This window comes from Arachis ipaensis, chromosome B2, assembly GCF_059453495.1.
Source record: "Arachis ipaensis isolate K30076 ecotype BB chromosome B2, ASM5945349v1, whole genome shotgun sequence".
Classification (NCBI taxonomy): Eukaryota; Viridiplantae; Streptophyta; class Magnoliopsida; order Fabales; family Fabaceae; genus Arachis; species Arachis ipaensis.
Window position 1 is genome coordinate 117,088,818 of NC_142437.1, and position 13,068 is coordinate 117,101,885.

The window sequence follows — 13,068 nt, forward strand, 5'->3', positions numbered from 1 at the left end:
GACCATCTCTAGGAGTGGTTGATGTATCTCTGGAAAGTGAATCTCAGTGGGCTCACCACCATATCTTTACTTATCTCATTTTCTTTTCGTTCTTTCTTTCTTTCTTATCTTTCTTATCATTTTACAATATAATTTATCCTCGCATCATTTCCTCGTCTTTCCTTAAGTGTCTTATGAAAAAGAATTATAAGGTACTTTAATTAAGTCTACGTTTTTCAAAGCTTTTAAGACCACTCGGTTGCTTTTCTCTAACTTATAATAATATTAATAATATTTCTACCAGTTAATATTCGTAATAAAATGTTAATAATAATAAAAATAGAATAATTTAAATAGTAAATAACTAATATATATATATATATATATATATATATTCTTAAAATGTAGTTTATAAAATTTTATTTTTAAATTTTTATTAATTATTTTTTAAATTATGAGCTTTTTAATATTATATTTTTAACCTTAATATTTTATAAAACTATATTTGAACCCTCACTTATTTTCATATTTATAAAAATAACCCTAAATTTTTATAAAATACCTATTTTTACTCTCGTACTTTATTTATTATCCAGAATCTTATATAATTACAAAATGTACCTCAATTTTTATATACAAACACAATATTACCCTTCAAGAATAAAATGTAATTACTAATCTTTTTTTTATACCAAAACCGAAACCCTTAACCCTTTCCTTTCAAAATATTACTTGTATTTTAATCCATTTTCGAGTCTTTCAGTTACCGATTTTTCTCAACTTTTAATTTAATTTTTCAACCACCAAATTTTATCATTTTTTCTCAAAATACCATATCACAACAGTTTCAAAATCATTAAAATAATCACATCTGAGCTGTTCTTTATAGCCAAACTAACAAATCACAAGTAACAATAATAATTCAACATAAACTCATTTAAACTCAAACAATAGTCATCAAACCAATAATCACACATCAAGAATATATTTAATTCATATTAAAATTACCAAAATCCTACCTTCGTATGAAATTAAATCAACGGGACTTCCAAAAAAATTTTTTGACCGAACTGCTGAAAAAGAAAACGGTAGAAATTTTTTGTGCCTTTTAGAACTCCAATTGACCGAACTCAAGAGAAAAAAAAGCTACATTACTGTCAACTTCTATCGAATAAAAGTAACACTAATGTGTAAAAAAAGAAAAATATTTTTATAGATTAAATTTTTTATTAGAGTTACGAATCTTAAAGATCGAAGCTGAAAAATTAAGGAAGTCACGGTTTCCTCCCTCACCCACCGTCTCTCTTTCTCTTATTTTCCTTAAGCTTAGTTCGGTGGTCAAATTAAAGAAAGAAAGGTGATTGATAATAATTTATAGCCAAGTGTTATTAATTATTAAATGAAAGAAGTATATGTGTCATGATCATGTATATAATTTCATGCATACAAGCCACATTTCATTCTTCCTTTTGTTTTCTTGTGGCTTCGGCCACTTTGTATTTTTTTTTTTTTAACTTTTTAATAATAATAATAATAGTAATAATAATTAAAATTTTTTTTATCTTTTTCGAAATAACTCATCATAATAAAAATTATTTAAAAAATCTAATAAATTTTAAATTCAAAGTATGTACAATTTATTTAATTATTTTTAGAAAAAATATTTTTTTAAATAAAATTCTCAATAAATATAATAAATCGTAAATCACTCATTATTTAATTTTTAAAAATTTAAAATATTATATAATTCTTTATATATTATTTAATTATTAAGTCTATCCTCTATTTTATAAATTATTACTTTATTATTTATCTATCATTTTTATTAATGATTAGAAAAAAAACAATAAAATAGATCTTCTATTAATAAATATTTTGCCAATGCGAATCAACGAATTTTTTCTGTAAACGCCATAAAAATCGTGTTCCTTGGTAATTCAATAGATCGAACGTACAACACAATCGATTGAATTGGACTATCGAACATAAGTTTTTTCTTATTCAATCAATTGGTAGTGTTGTCCAATCGATTGAATTTCACAAAGCAATAAAGATATTTTCTTATTTAATCGATTGGCATAGTAACACAATGCGATTGAATTGTGCTGTAGAGTGAGTTTTCTCAAAATTCAATCTATTAGTTTGGTAACAAAATCGATTGAATTTTGTACGTGATTAAAGTATTTTCGCATTCAATCGTTTGGTATGATAATACAATGGGTTTTTTAGATTTTTCAGAGATTTTTTAGACTTTTTAAAATTTTCTAAGATTTTTTAAGTTTTCTAGGATTTAGAATTTAGGATAATCTAAGTTCGATCCAATTTGTTATAATCATGCAAAACCAATACATCCAATTTGTATCTTCATCATGTATTAAAAGTATATAGATATTATTTAAAGTATAATTTTTAATATTAAAACTGTTTAATTAGCCACAATTAAATAATAATAAAAGTTACAAATCTTCGAAACAAAAATAAAAAAATTTCATGTTAAGAAATCTTTTTTTCAATTGTTTGCCTTCACACTTCATATTCTGTCATTTTTGTTATCTATTTTTTCTCCAATTTTTGTTAAGGAATTCCTTTTTCTTTTCTTTTTTTTTTATTTTGATAAAGTGTGGGTGTTTGAGCAATTCCACAAAATGGGATATAAAGAGGAACAAATCAAATGGAATTAAAAATCAAACTTATTTTAGTCTGATTTATATATAGCCTTAACATGAGAATTGAAATCTTATTAGAATTGAGATCGGTGCTATTTTTTATACCAAAATATGAAATAGAATTTTAATTCTCTAGAGAATTCTATTCCAAGGATTAATCAATGTAAAACATATTACTCTAAAGAATAGTAGGAAATTAAAAAAAAAAATTCTAAGTAGAAATTAAAAAATATCAATTTATGTCACAAACGTCTAAAGAATAAAAATAACATTAATATATGCAAACATATAAATAGAATACAAAAAATAAAAAAAAAATTATAAACAAATAAATTGTACGAAATAAAATATAATTGACAAGACATAATATTTATATGACATAGTTGTTGAAATAATAAATGAAAATGATATTACTTCATTGTAAAAATATGAGTTTTTTAAACTAATAGACTAATAAATCTTATATATTTTCATAAGTATAGGTATAAAATTTGTCCCGATAATAGATTTAGACAAGATATAAAATCAATAAAACACTTATACAATAAGTGGATCATTAGTATGATAAAACATGTATTTGCTTGTTAAATTCAAAACCCTCAAGAAATATAAATTATATATCAAGTTTTCTATTTGCTATTTCTCATTAATAAAATCAAGTGCTATAACCAAATGTTCCAAAACAAACTTTGCCAAATGTTCCAAAACAAATGTTTATATAACTGTATTAGACAATCTATTCTAATTTTTAACAAATGATTATCAAAAAGCTCTACCCATTTCAGCACATCCACCTGAGGAATCATTCAACTTTTGGCTCATCTTTTTCAGTAACTTGGCTGTAAGGTGAAACACAACACTGAGTTATGAAAAAAAAAATTAAATGAACAATGAATGAATCATGCAAGATGCAAGCAAAGGAAGTAAAACAATGCAAAAACCTGTCCAAAAAATCTGCTTTGGGGATCAAGGTGAGTCCTCTAGAAGCAAAATATCCACAGAAATTATGAAGGTTTCTATCGAAGTTCCAAAGACGGCAAAGGAAATTGTTGAACTGTTCTGATTCCTTCAGAGAAAATGCAGATAAGTTTAACCAGTTATATAAAGATGAACCTCAAATAAAAAGTTAACATATAAAGTGATGATTGAAAGTGTGATAAGAAGTAAGATAGATAACTTGATCAACAATGCACTTCTTTTGAAGTGCTGTTAAACATTCCAATGCTTCAGGATAGTTATCACCATCATTTGATTCATCGATCAGTTCAAATATTTTGTTTCTCGTATCATTGATTGCTTTCACAACAGAGTCTTGAGTATTTCTGCTTCCAGACATGGCTTCAAAAACTTGGGGTGGAGTAGGATTGCAGATGCTCTCGACTTTACCTTCGATGAGATTCGAAGGCAGTGGGGTAATGTCTCCATTGCCATCTTCTTCGCTAGAAGAACTCTTCTCAAGCAATAAACGCCTCAATTTCTTATGCTGCAAGATATTTTGAATGTAAAAGTTGTTTATGTTTGCAGACCATAACAACTAAGAGCAAAGTGTACATTCTTACCCTGGGATTTTCATTTGGCTCGAAACACCTCCGAAATGAGTCTATCACAGACTTGTTTTTCAAAACCAGGTTAGAATCAGGCTCTGTAATTTTCTTGAGTGTCTCGTCAATAGGGGGTACTGCAGCACCTGGATTCTTCGACTTCAGCTCAAGACAACGATAAAAGCGCTGAAAAGATTTATGAATGTGTGTTTTAAGATCCACTTGTCAAAATCATATCCTTCTTAGAAAAAATAAAGTCAACAGAGAATTGAAACATGAAAATAAACAGAATAAAAAGGTAGGAAATAAACTAGAAACAAACAAATGGGGCGAATTCATGCCTCTAGGACTGGATTTGGTGTAAGATCAGGTAGCAAAGCTTTCTCTTTTCCACATGGTGCAAGATCAAGCATTTCTACTAAGTTAGATGCTGCCTCTAGCTGCTGCTGATTCGGCTGTAGTGCTGCTGGGAACTTACTAAAAGAAGGGAACTGGAACTCTCGCACATCCTCGGCGAAAGGAAGTACATTGAAGTAAAATGAATCAGGCTGCAACAGCATGATCTTGGAATATGTTAAGTCATTTTAAAACAAATCAAGGTAGGGAAAGTAAACCAACTTAAAAAATGAAAAAAGAAGATTGACAAAACTCACAATATTTTCTTTATCAGATATATTCGGAATCAGGACCCCAATAACAACTTTGGTTTGTCCCCGTCGCCACACACAACGTAGTATCGCCAACTTATTCATTTCCTTCATAGCCCTTGCTAGCGCAGAAAGCGCAACCATGGCTTTCTTATTTTCCGGTTCAGGTATGAAGATATTGACATCTTTCATGTAGTGGTGTCTTTAATAGACATTGTAGGACAAGAGAAAATAGAATAATGATTAAGAACTCTCCATTAGCAAACTCAAATCAAATGAAGCATATTTGTATACATGATCTTTACCTCAATACATTAGAAGAATTAGTAAATCCTAGAAGCTTAACACCCTTTTCAGGTTTGAACTTAACAGCATCCAACGCGACCTTCGATATAGGAACTATTTGAGGACCATAATGATAACCTCTGACCCTTTGATCTGAAGGGACAGCTATATCAGGAAATTCGTAACATTTCTTTAGATTGGGAAGCTCTTCTATTGTTTTCTTATACACCCATACCTGATTATCATGGAAGTTTTCATGAAAACATGAATAAGTAATCATCAATTCTACAATGTTGTTCTTTGCACACAACTGGATTTAAATAACCACACAAACAAAATAGCAAATTGCAGTAGCCAAAATTGAATCAATACCAGAAATATGATACTTATTTTCACAAAGCACAACATAGAAGCAAACAAATACAGTAGAATTGAAATCTCATTAGAATTGAAATCAATGCTATTTTTTTATACCAAAACATGAAATAGAATTCTAATTCTCTAGAGAATTTTATTCCAAGGATTAATCAATGTAAAACATATTACTCTAAAGAATAGTAGGGAATTAAAAAAAATTCTACGTAGGGATTAAAAAATATCAATTTATGTCACAAACAGCTAAAGAATAGAAATAACATTAATATATACAAACATATAAATAGAATGCAAAAAATAAAAAAATAAAAAAAATATTTTTTATAAACAACTTAATTGTATGAAATAAAATATAATTGACAAGACATAATATTTATATGACATGGTTGTTGAAATAATAAATGGAAATGACATTACTTCATCATAAAAATATGAGTTTTTTAAACTAATAGACTAATAAATCTTATATATTTTCATAATTATAGGTATAAAATTTGTCTCGATAATAGACCTAGACAATATATAAAATCTATAAAACACTTATACAATAAGTGGATCATTAGTCTGATAAAACATGTATTTGCAGCACAAATCACAGCACAGAAGCAAACAAAAACAGTAGTATCCTCAGTTCACCATGGCTCAAAGTATCCAACTTAATCAGGGATAAAGGTTCATATTGTCCATGGATAACTCAAACTTAGAGCATTCAATCATCATTGAGAAACAATTATCCTTCCATTGATCATTCTCCTAATTATTAAGTAAAGCAAGAATTGACTACATTTAAGATTCCAAGATATTGAAATTATCAATTTTTTATCAATTATTTACTTTAGGATGATCTAGAAATACTCATAATCATTTATTTACAGAGAGTAAATAGGCCCATTACCTATTAAAAATTAAATTAATATAACAATGGAAATGAGAAACTTTTACTTTAACAAATGGTTTATCATCAATGGTGGTTGAGTAAAAAAAATGAATACAATGAACAATGACACATCAAAAACATTTTCATCATAGGCCTAGAAATTGAACTTATGTTATACATCATACCACAATTCTTACCTTGATCTTCATGTTTGAGCTTAGCTCAAGATCACCTCTGAAAACTGTATGTGGGGATTTATTCTGGGTTTTAAGAGCACCAAACAAAGAAACTGGATTCCCCACATACACTATCCTTGTAGAAGTTTCCTCTGAAAAGATATTTAAAAGGCGATGATTCTCATTCGCTGTAGTCTTATTTGCCTTCTTCTGACAAAGCTTTCCTCTCACAATTATGCTTTCCATCCTTGTGCCATGGACAGACATTTGTTTAGCAATGGTGGTAACTTGCTCTTCTTTTGTTCCTTCCATAGATGCTTTTATTGGACATTGTGCATTCGTAATAAGACAGAGTCGTTTCTTCACCTTATTAGCTTTAGGATACATTTTTATCAGCATATCCATGCCAACAACGATAGCATCAAGAACTAATATCAGAATTAAGGTATCCACAAAAAGGTAAAAAGACAGTATAGTAATGGAACAAAATATTTGTCACATGAGACATAAATTAATGTAATATTATAGTCTAAAGTCAAAGAACTTGCACAAAGTGTACTTTTATTTATAAAGGGTCTGGTTATTAATCAGTAGCAACTAGGAAAACATAACATTGAACAAGTAAAAGCTTCAACAGTATGAAACCAATTGCTCTGTGGATACAATCTCCATCTTTAGTTCCTCGGGGCAGTTTTTGTAAAGCCTCAACCATATCTCCATCCACATCTTTAAGATTTTTCAAAACCACGACATGTCGATAACCACCAATTTCCAAAGTAAGTTCGTTACAAGTTTCTGAAAATTTGAAGGTAAACACAGGTGAGGGAGGCCTTTAAATTTGATCAAACTTCGTTACAAAAAAATAAGATAACTCACTGAATCAAAGTAAACAAACAACAATAGTGTGAAGATTCTACATAACAATATGAATAGCATAAGTAACATCAACAATGGTAAATCAATATGGCAAAAACTCATTACAATTAAACACAGACAGTGTCAAGATTCCCCAAGAATGAGAAGCAAAATCACAGTATCATTACTAAAAGTTAATCAAGGGATGTTTATTGAGTTCTACCTCTACTAATCTACTATCAGCCGTTAAATAACTACTATCCATGATAGAAAAACAATAGCCTCATTTGATCATACAACAATCCACTTATATATCGGGATTTAGATCCTCTAAAGTTTGAATTTCACTTTAGAGAGTAAAGTGTGATCTTCTACCCTTGAATAGTTTTTCTTTCATATTTATTATTGGTCTCACCTATGAAATCAATGGTGAGAGATCAAATACTAAAATCAATGGTGAGAGTAATGATATAGTATCACAAAAGCATTGCCATATATCCTCCTAAATACTAAAATGTAGAATTGTAGATACTCTCAATGTCTTCAAATTTTAAAAAACAAGCAATTCTTTCTTTATTTAGTAGTTAGAAGAATGTTGAAGAGGATCAAACATTTTCAAGCTAGAAAATGCTGAATTCTTATTATTGTTTCGATGCAAAACTTAACACCAAGTTATGTAAAAAAATGTCAAGAGAACATTGTACACTACAATTTTTGTTTACATCATAAGGATCAAAGTAAGAACCTTTTGTCCCAAATAACACAACTCCCACTTTATCATGCCTGTTGTAGATCAGCTGCGCATAAATTAAAAGAAAAACACGAAAAGGGTCATGCAATGTTATTGTTGCATGTTGCAACTAAACAAAAGTAAAACTCAAGGTGGGTGAAGAATAACAATAGGAGTAATGAATAGAAACCTTCTTCTGCACAAGCATGGAACAAAGCTTCTCAATTACAGGAATAACAGAATGCATGGATGGACCCACGTCAAGCAGCAAAACCAAAGCTTCCTGTGATCATTATAAGCAAAATACATATTAAAGTTTGAATTTTTTAAAAATGGGTTTCTGTTATTCATCTTTTTATTAGAGCAGAAAAACCCAAAAGGCCAAAGCCTCTATGTGACTAAAGTTTGGCAATGAAAATGGAAAAGTTATTTCTTTTATAAAAAAAAAAAAAGGGAAAAAAGGAATATGATTGGATAACCTTGTTCCTAGCCATGGAAAAGCAGAGAGAAAGATTTAAGCTTGAAGAAGAAAGTATAGTGTTAAGTTGAGGTGATGGTTTGTCTTCGTTTTTTTCTTTTTCTTTTTTTTCTGCTGTTCCCGCTTCAATGGTTATAAATACCAAAAGTCACAAGTGTCCTACCATTGCGTAATGTTGTGATTGTTGTCATCATGTAGGATTGTAGGTTGCTTTGATTTTCACACATAATAATTCTATTTAAGGGTTTTTTTTGTTTCGTGTAATTGTTATTCTTATATACTATATTTATAAAAGGTTAATTACAAAATTTTCAAGAATAAATTTTATAACATATCATTTATAATTTATGCACCTCATATGATAAAATACCAATAAAAAAATTCAATAAATAATATGTAATCAAATATTATTTTAAGATCTTCAATATATTATAAATAGCTTAAATGAAAAATATTGGACTTATTTTCTCTTCTTAGTGAGACCTAAATCCATTTTGGAGGCTGTCTCTTTATAGGTCTGCACCTATTTATTAATATCCTAATCAAATTTTTTTAGAGTAACTGAGAGAGTCAGAGAGTGAAAGAGTAATTATAGGGTAAGAGAAAGAAAAGGAAATAGAATTTTCATTTTTATACAGAATACTCCACTTTAACAAAAATTTTAGTTAATTTTTTATTTAGATAATTTACATAATTAAATTGTTTGACCTCCAAAATTACACAATTACAATTTTATAAAGTAGAAGACATAAATACATTTTTCTATATTTTTATAGAAATTGCTGTTGGCAGTAGCGATTTACAGGGACACGTAATCCGCTGCAAGTAGCTACAGATTACATTGGTGGAGTGCAATACAGAAATCGCTAGAGACAGTAACGATTTATGTTAAAGGAGGGTTGTGTATAAACCGCTACTGACAGTAATAATTTATGTGGATGGGGTTGCGAGCGAAAATTACTGGAGCAGTTTTACGTTGAGTGGGCATATATGTTAATATTATAAATTAATTTTTTATAAAAAATTAAATTTTTAATATTATTTAAATGAAAAGGATATAACTTTTTGAAAAATAAAATGAAAATTAAAAAATAAAAAATATTTAAAAATTAATAAAATTTGTTATTTTAATTATTAATATTTAAAAATATATAATAAAATATATTATTATATTACTAAATTAAAATAATTAAGTTAATAATTAAATAATAATAAAATTAATAAATTCTGATTGCTTTAACATTTTTCTAACTTATATACTTTATTATCGTATATATAACAAATAACAAATATAAAAGACAAAAGTTTGTTAGAAATTTAAGAGGATAACAAAAATTGGTGCTTAACAAAAGTTCCTTGATGCTATGCCAAATAAACCACGACATCATGAATAATACATGAGAAGGATTAAATATCACGTATGTGAACGGTAAGGTAAGAAATATATATAAAATGAAGCAAAGTTAGGTTGAATTTTAAGGAGAGCTTAACTTTATAATTTTATAAGAAAAAAAATCTTTAAAAAGACCTTTTTTTTTTTTTAATTCTAAATTTTTTTCTCAATAAAAATGTTTTATGGGTATCATTGACTATTAACTAAGTCTAAATTTTTTTTATTATTTTAAACTCCAAAAAAAATTTGAATACTTTCTATTTATCAATGAAAAAAATAAAAAATTAATTTTTATTTATTAAGATGTGGCGTTTCAGCTTGGTCACCATAAAATATGCCCACTCAACGTAAACTATTACTGCCTCCAGTGGTTTACGCTCGCATCCCCACAAGCTCTCTTCAATAAAAACCGCTATCTCTAGTGATTTCTGTATTGCACTCCACCAACGTAATCTGCGGCTGCCTGTAGCGGATTACGTGTCTCGGTAGCGGTTAGATATGAAAAAATATATTTATGTCTTCTATTTTATAAAGTTACAATTGTGTAATTTTAGAGGCCAAACAATTTAATTATGTAAATTGTCCTTTGTATTTTGTATATTGTTGCATTTATTTTTGAAAATAAGATAATACAAGATATTAATAATAAGATACAAATTATAAAATACAAAATTTTGTATTCTATTTAGTGGTAAACTATAACAAATTATAAAAATCTAATTTATTCTCATTTTTTTCATTCAAAAAATTTGAGAAAAAAATATTACAATAAAAAATATAATATAAAAAATTAACAAGAATAATGAAAGAAAAAAATAAAAAATAAGTTGTATCTGTTGTTAGTATCTCTATATCCTTTTTATTAGGATGAACATAAAATACATTAATTTAGTGTCTTTGGATACAATGTCTCTGTACACATCTTATCTATCAAACACGATTGTGTCTTTGTTTGCCCGTCTCAGTGTCTCGTCTCACTAATTGTTGTCAATAGCTCTCATTTTGAGTATTTTTTATTTGGGTAAAATTATTAAATAATACTCAAAAAGTCATATTGTTGACAAAAATAATTCTAAAAGTTACTAATAACAAATAAATCTCTAAAAATTTTTAAAAATGCAACAAAAATAAATAGATATTAAATATATATTTTTTTTAAAAATTAAAAGTTAAATTTTAATGTAATTTTTCATAAGCATTATTAAAAAAATAAAATCTTTTCATTCTTAAAATTTAGTAATTTTATATCAAGTAATTTTTTTAAAACAAATTTTTTATTATGAATAATCAAGTTTTTTTAAATTAAAAAATATTCTAAAAATCGAAATTTGCTTTAATCTTTTTGTGCACCTTCTAAATACTAATAGTTATTTAAATGTTTCTACAAAAATTGAAATTAAATGGATAAAGTGTTTATTAAATACCAAATTTTTTTATTATTTTTAAAAAATATAATATTTATTGGTTGTTTTGTTTTCAAATCATTATTCGTATCTTTAGAAGTTATTTTTATTAGCGATATAAATTTTTGGGTATAATTTTGGCATTTTACTCTTTTTATCTTATTTTTTATTTGTAAAGTTTAGTGTTTTAGCTAATTATATATATAATTTGTGTTTTATTTAAGATTCTATTGTACCTTATATATGATTATAATAAAATTATTTTTTTAGTCTAAATGATTTGTGATTTTTATTTTTTATATTAATTTTTTTTTATATTTTTTATTTTAATATATTTCTATTATTATGTTATTTGATATATTTGCTTGTTGATAATTACTATATGATATTAAGAGTACTCTTGTATTATTCTTGTGTTAGATTTGTATTATTTTTTATTTTAGGTTCTTTCAAAAAATATTATGAATCTAACACAAATAAATTTTGTGGTTTGACTGAATGGTAAAATTATATACGAGTATATGGCTTTGTTGTTTGTTCTATTAGAAAAGTATAATAAATTAAATGTATAAAATTATACCAGCGAATCGAATTATAGATTTTTTTATATAAATTAAATAATTCTATTATTTATCGATATAAATAATTTTTAAATTTTTTATCAAATTGTATCGGATTGGTCAAGAAGAAAGATTATAACTCTGTCATTTCGGATTTCATAATTACAAACGGAAAGTATGTTGCCATTCCCATTCTATGTTATTCCCATAAATAAAATTTCACCATAATTTTCATACAGATATGTACCATCGACGGATATGAATGACTTGCAGTATTTGAAGGCTTTCACACAGGCAAGAAATGTCTAAAAAACCTTGTCAAACATACTGTAATCACGCACCAGGAGGTGACCATTATAATATGGAACAACATTGATATTACATACTGTTTTGGGACAATAATTCTGTAGTGTCTGCAATAACTTCGGCATCTTGTTGTATGACTTCTCCCAATTACCGTATATCTGAAAAATTACCTTCTACTTCGCCATCCACACCTTTCTGTACGAGGGTTTGAAGTGATAGCTTTGTCTAACTGTACCCTGTAGGGTGGCTATCCTCACGGACAGGTTGGATTGTATCACCGGAGGATGACACGACAGATGAGAGTATTGTCCAACTGTCGGTGGGAGCTAGACACGTGTGCGCGCCTCCCACCTTACGAACCTCCCTAAAGAAATAAAACTAGATTGTTTGTGTACATTTACCATAAAAGTAATGGCTAATAATATAGATGACATTTACATTTACTAATATCCGAGATTCTGTCGGAGAGCGACGCGGAGACTCTAAGGGCAGCCTGCTTCGTGTTGTCAGCAACACACGTGGTACTTTAATCGATCAGACTCCAGTACTCGGTACTCTGCACTTCGACGGATGCTATAATTCTTTACCCTCTGCAGTACTGCATCTCTGCTTTTGAATCTGTGGCCTACCTTGAACTCCAGACCCCCATCTAACTTTTAATCGTCTTCACCCGTGTTGAAAAATGGATTTTTCTCTTGCACCACATCCATGTCCAACGTATGATAATGACTTGGCACAGACGACAACGCCGGAATTGGGTGCGGGACCGGCAAAAGATACCGGTGTGATGGCTCCAC

General features: G+C 27.9%; 1 protein-coding gene across 1 annotated transcript; it reads right to left on the minus strand.

Annotated features, from left to right (window-relative positions):
• Positions 1-3,258: 3,258 nt before the first annotated feature.
• LOC148575344 (ATP-dependent DNA helicase 2 subunit KU80-like) lies at positions 3,259-8,729 on the minus strand. Its single transcript, XM_088503956.1, has 12 exons — positions 8,611-8,729; positions 8,322-8,414; positions 8,147-8,198; positions 7,210-7,341; positions 6,568-6,974; positions 5,139-5,353; positions 4,840-5,035; positions 4,528-4,734; positions 4,205-4,372; positions 3,823-4,128; positions 3,587-3,711; positions 3,259-3,484 (listed from the first exon to the last, which is right to left on the minus strand). The coding sequence occupies exons 1-12, from the start codon at positions 8,623-8,625 to the stop codon at positions 3,448-3,450; spliced, it is 1,953 nt and encodes a 650-aa protein (XP_088360082.1). The 5' UTR covers positions 8,626-8,729; the 3' UTR covers positions 3,259-3,447.
• Between the last annotated feature and the right edge of the window lie 4,339 nt (positions 8,730-13,068).

Excerpts from the sequence above, each read along its gene's own strand:
- LOC148575344 (XM_088503956.1), bottom strand. Across the intron at positions 8,199-8,321 it reads CCATGCTTGTGCAGAAGAAG|CTGATCTACAACAGGCATGA; the intron begins GTTTCTATTCAT and ends ATTTATGCGCAG. Across the intron at positions 6,975-7,209 it reads AGGAACTAAAGATGGAGATT|TTCTTGATGCTATCGTTGTT; the intron begins GTATCCACAGAG and ends TTCTGATATTAG.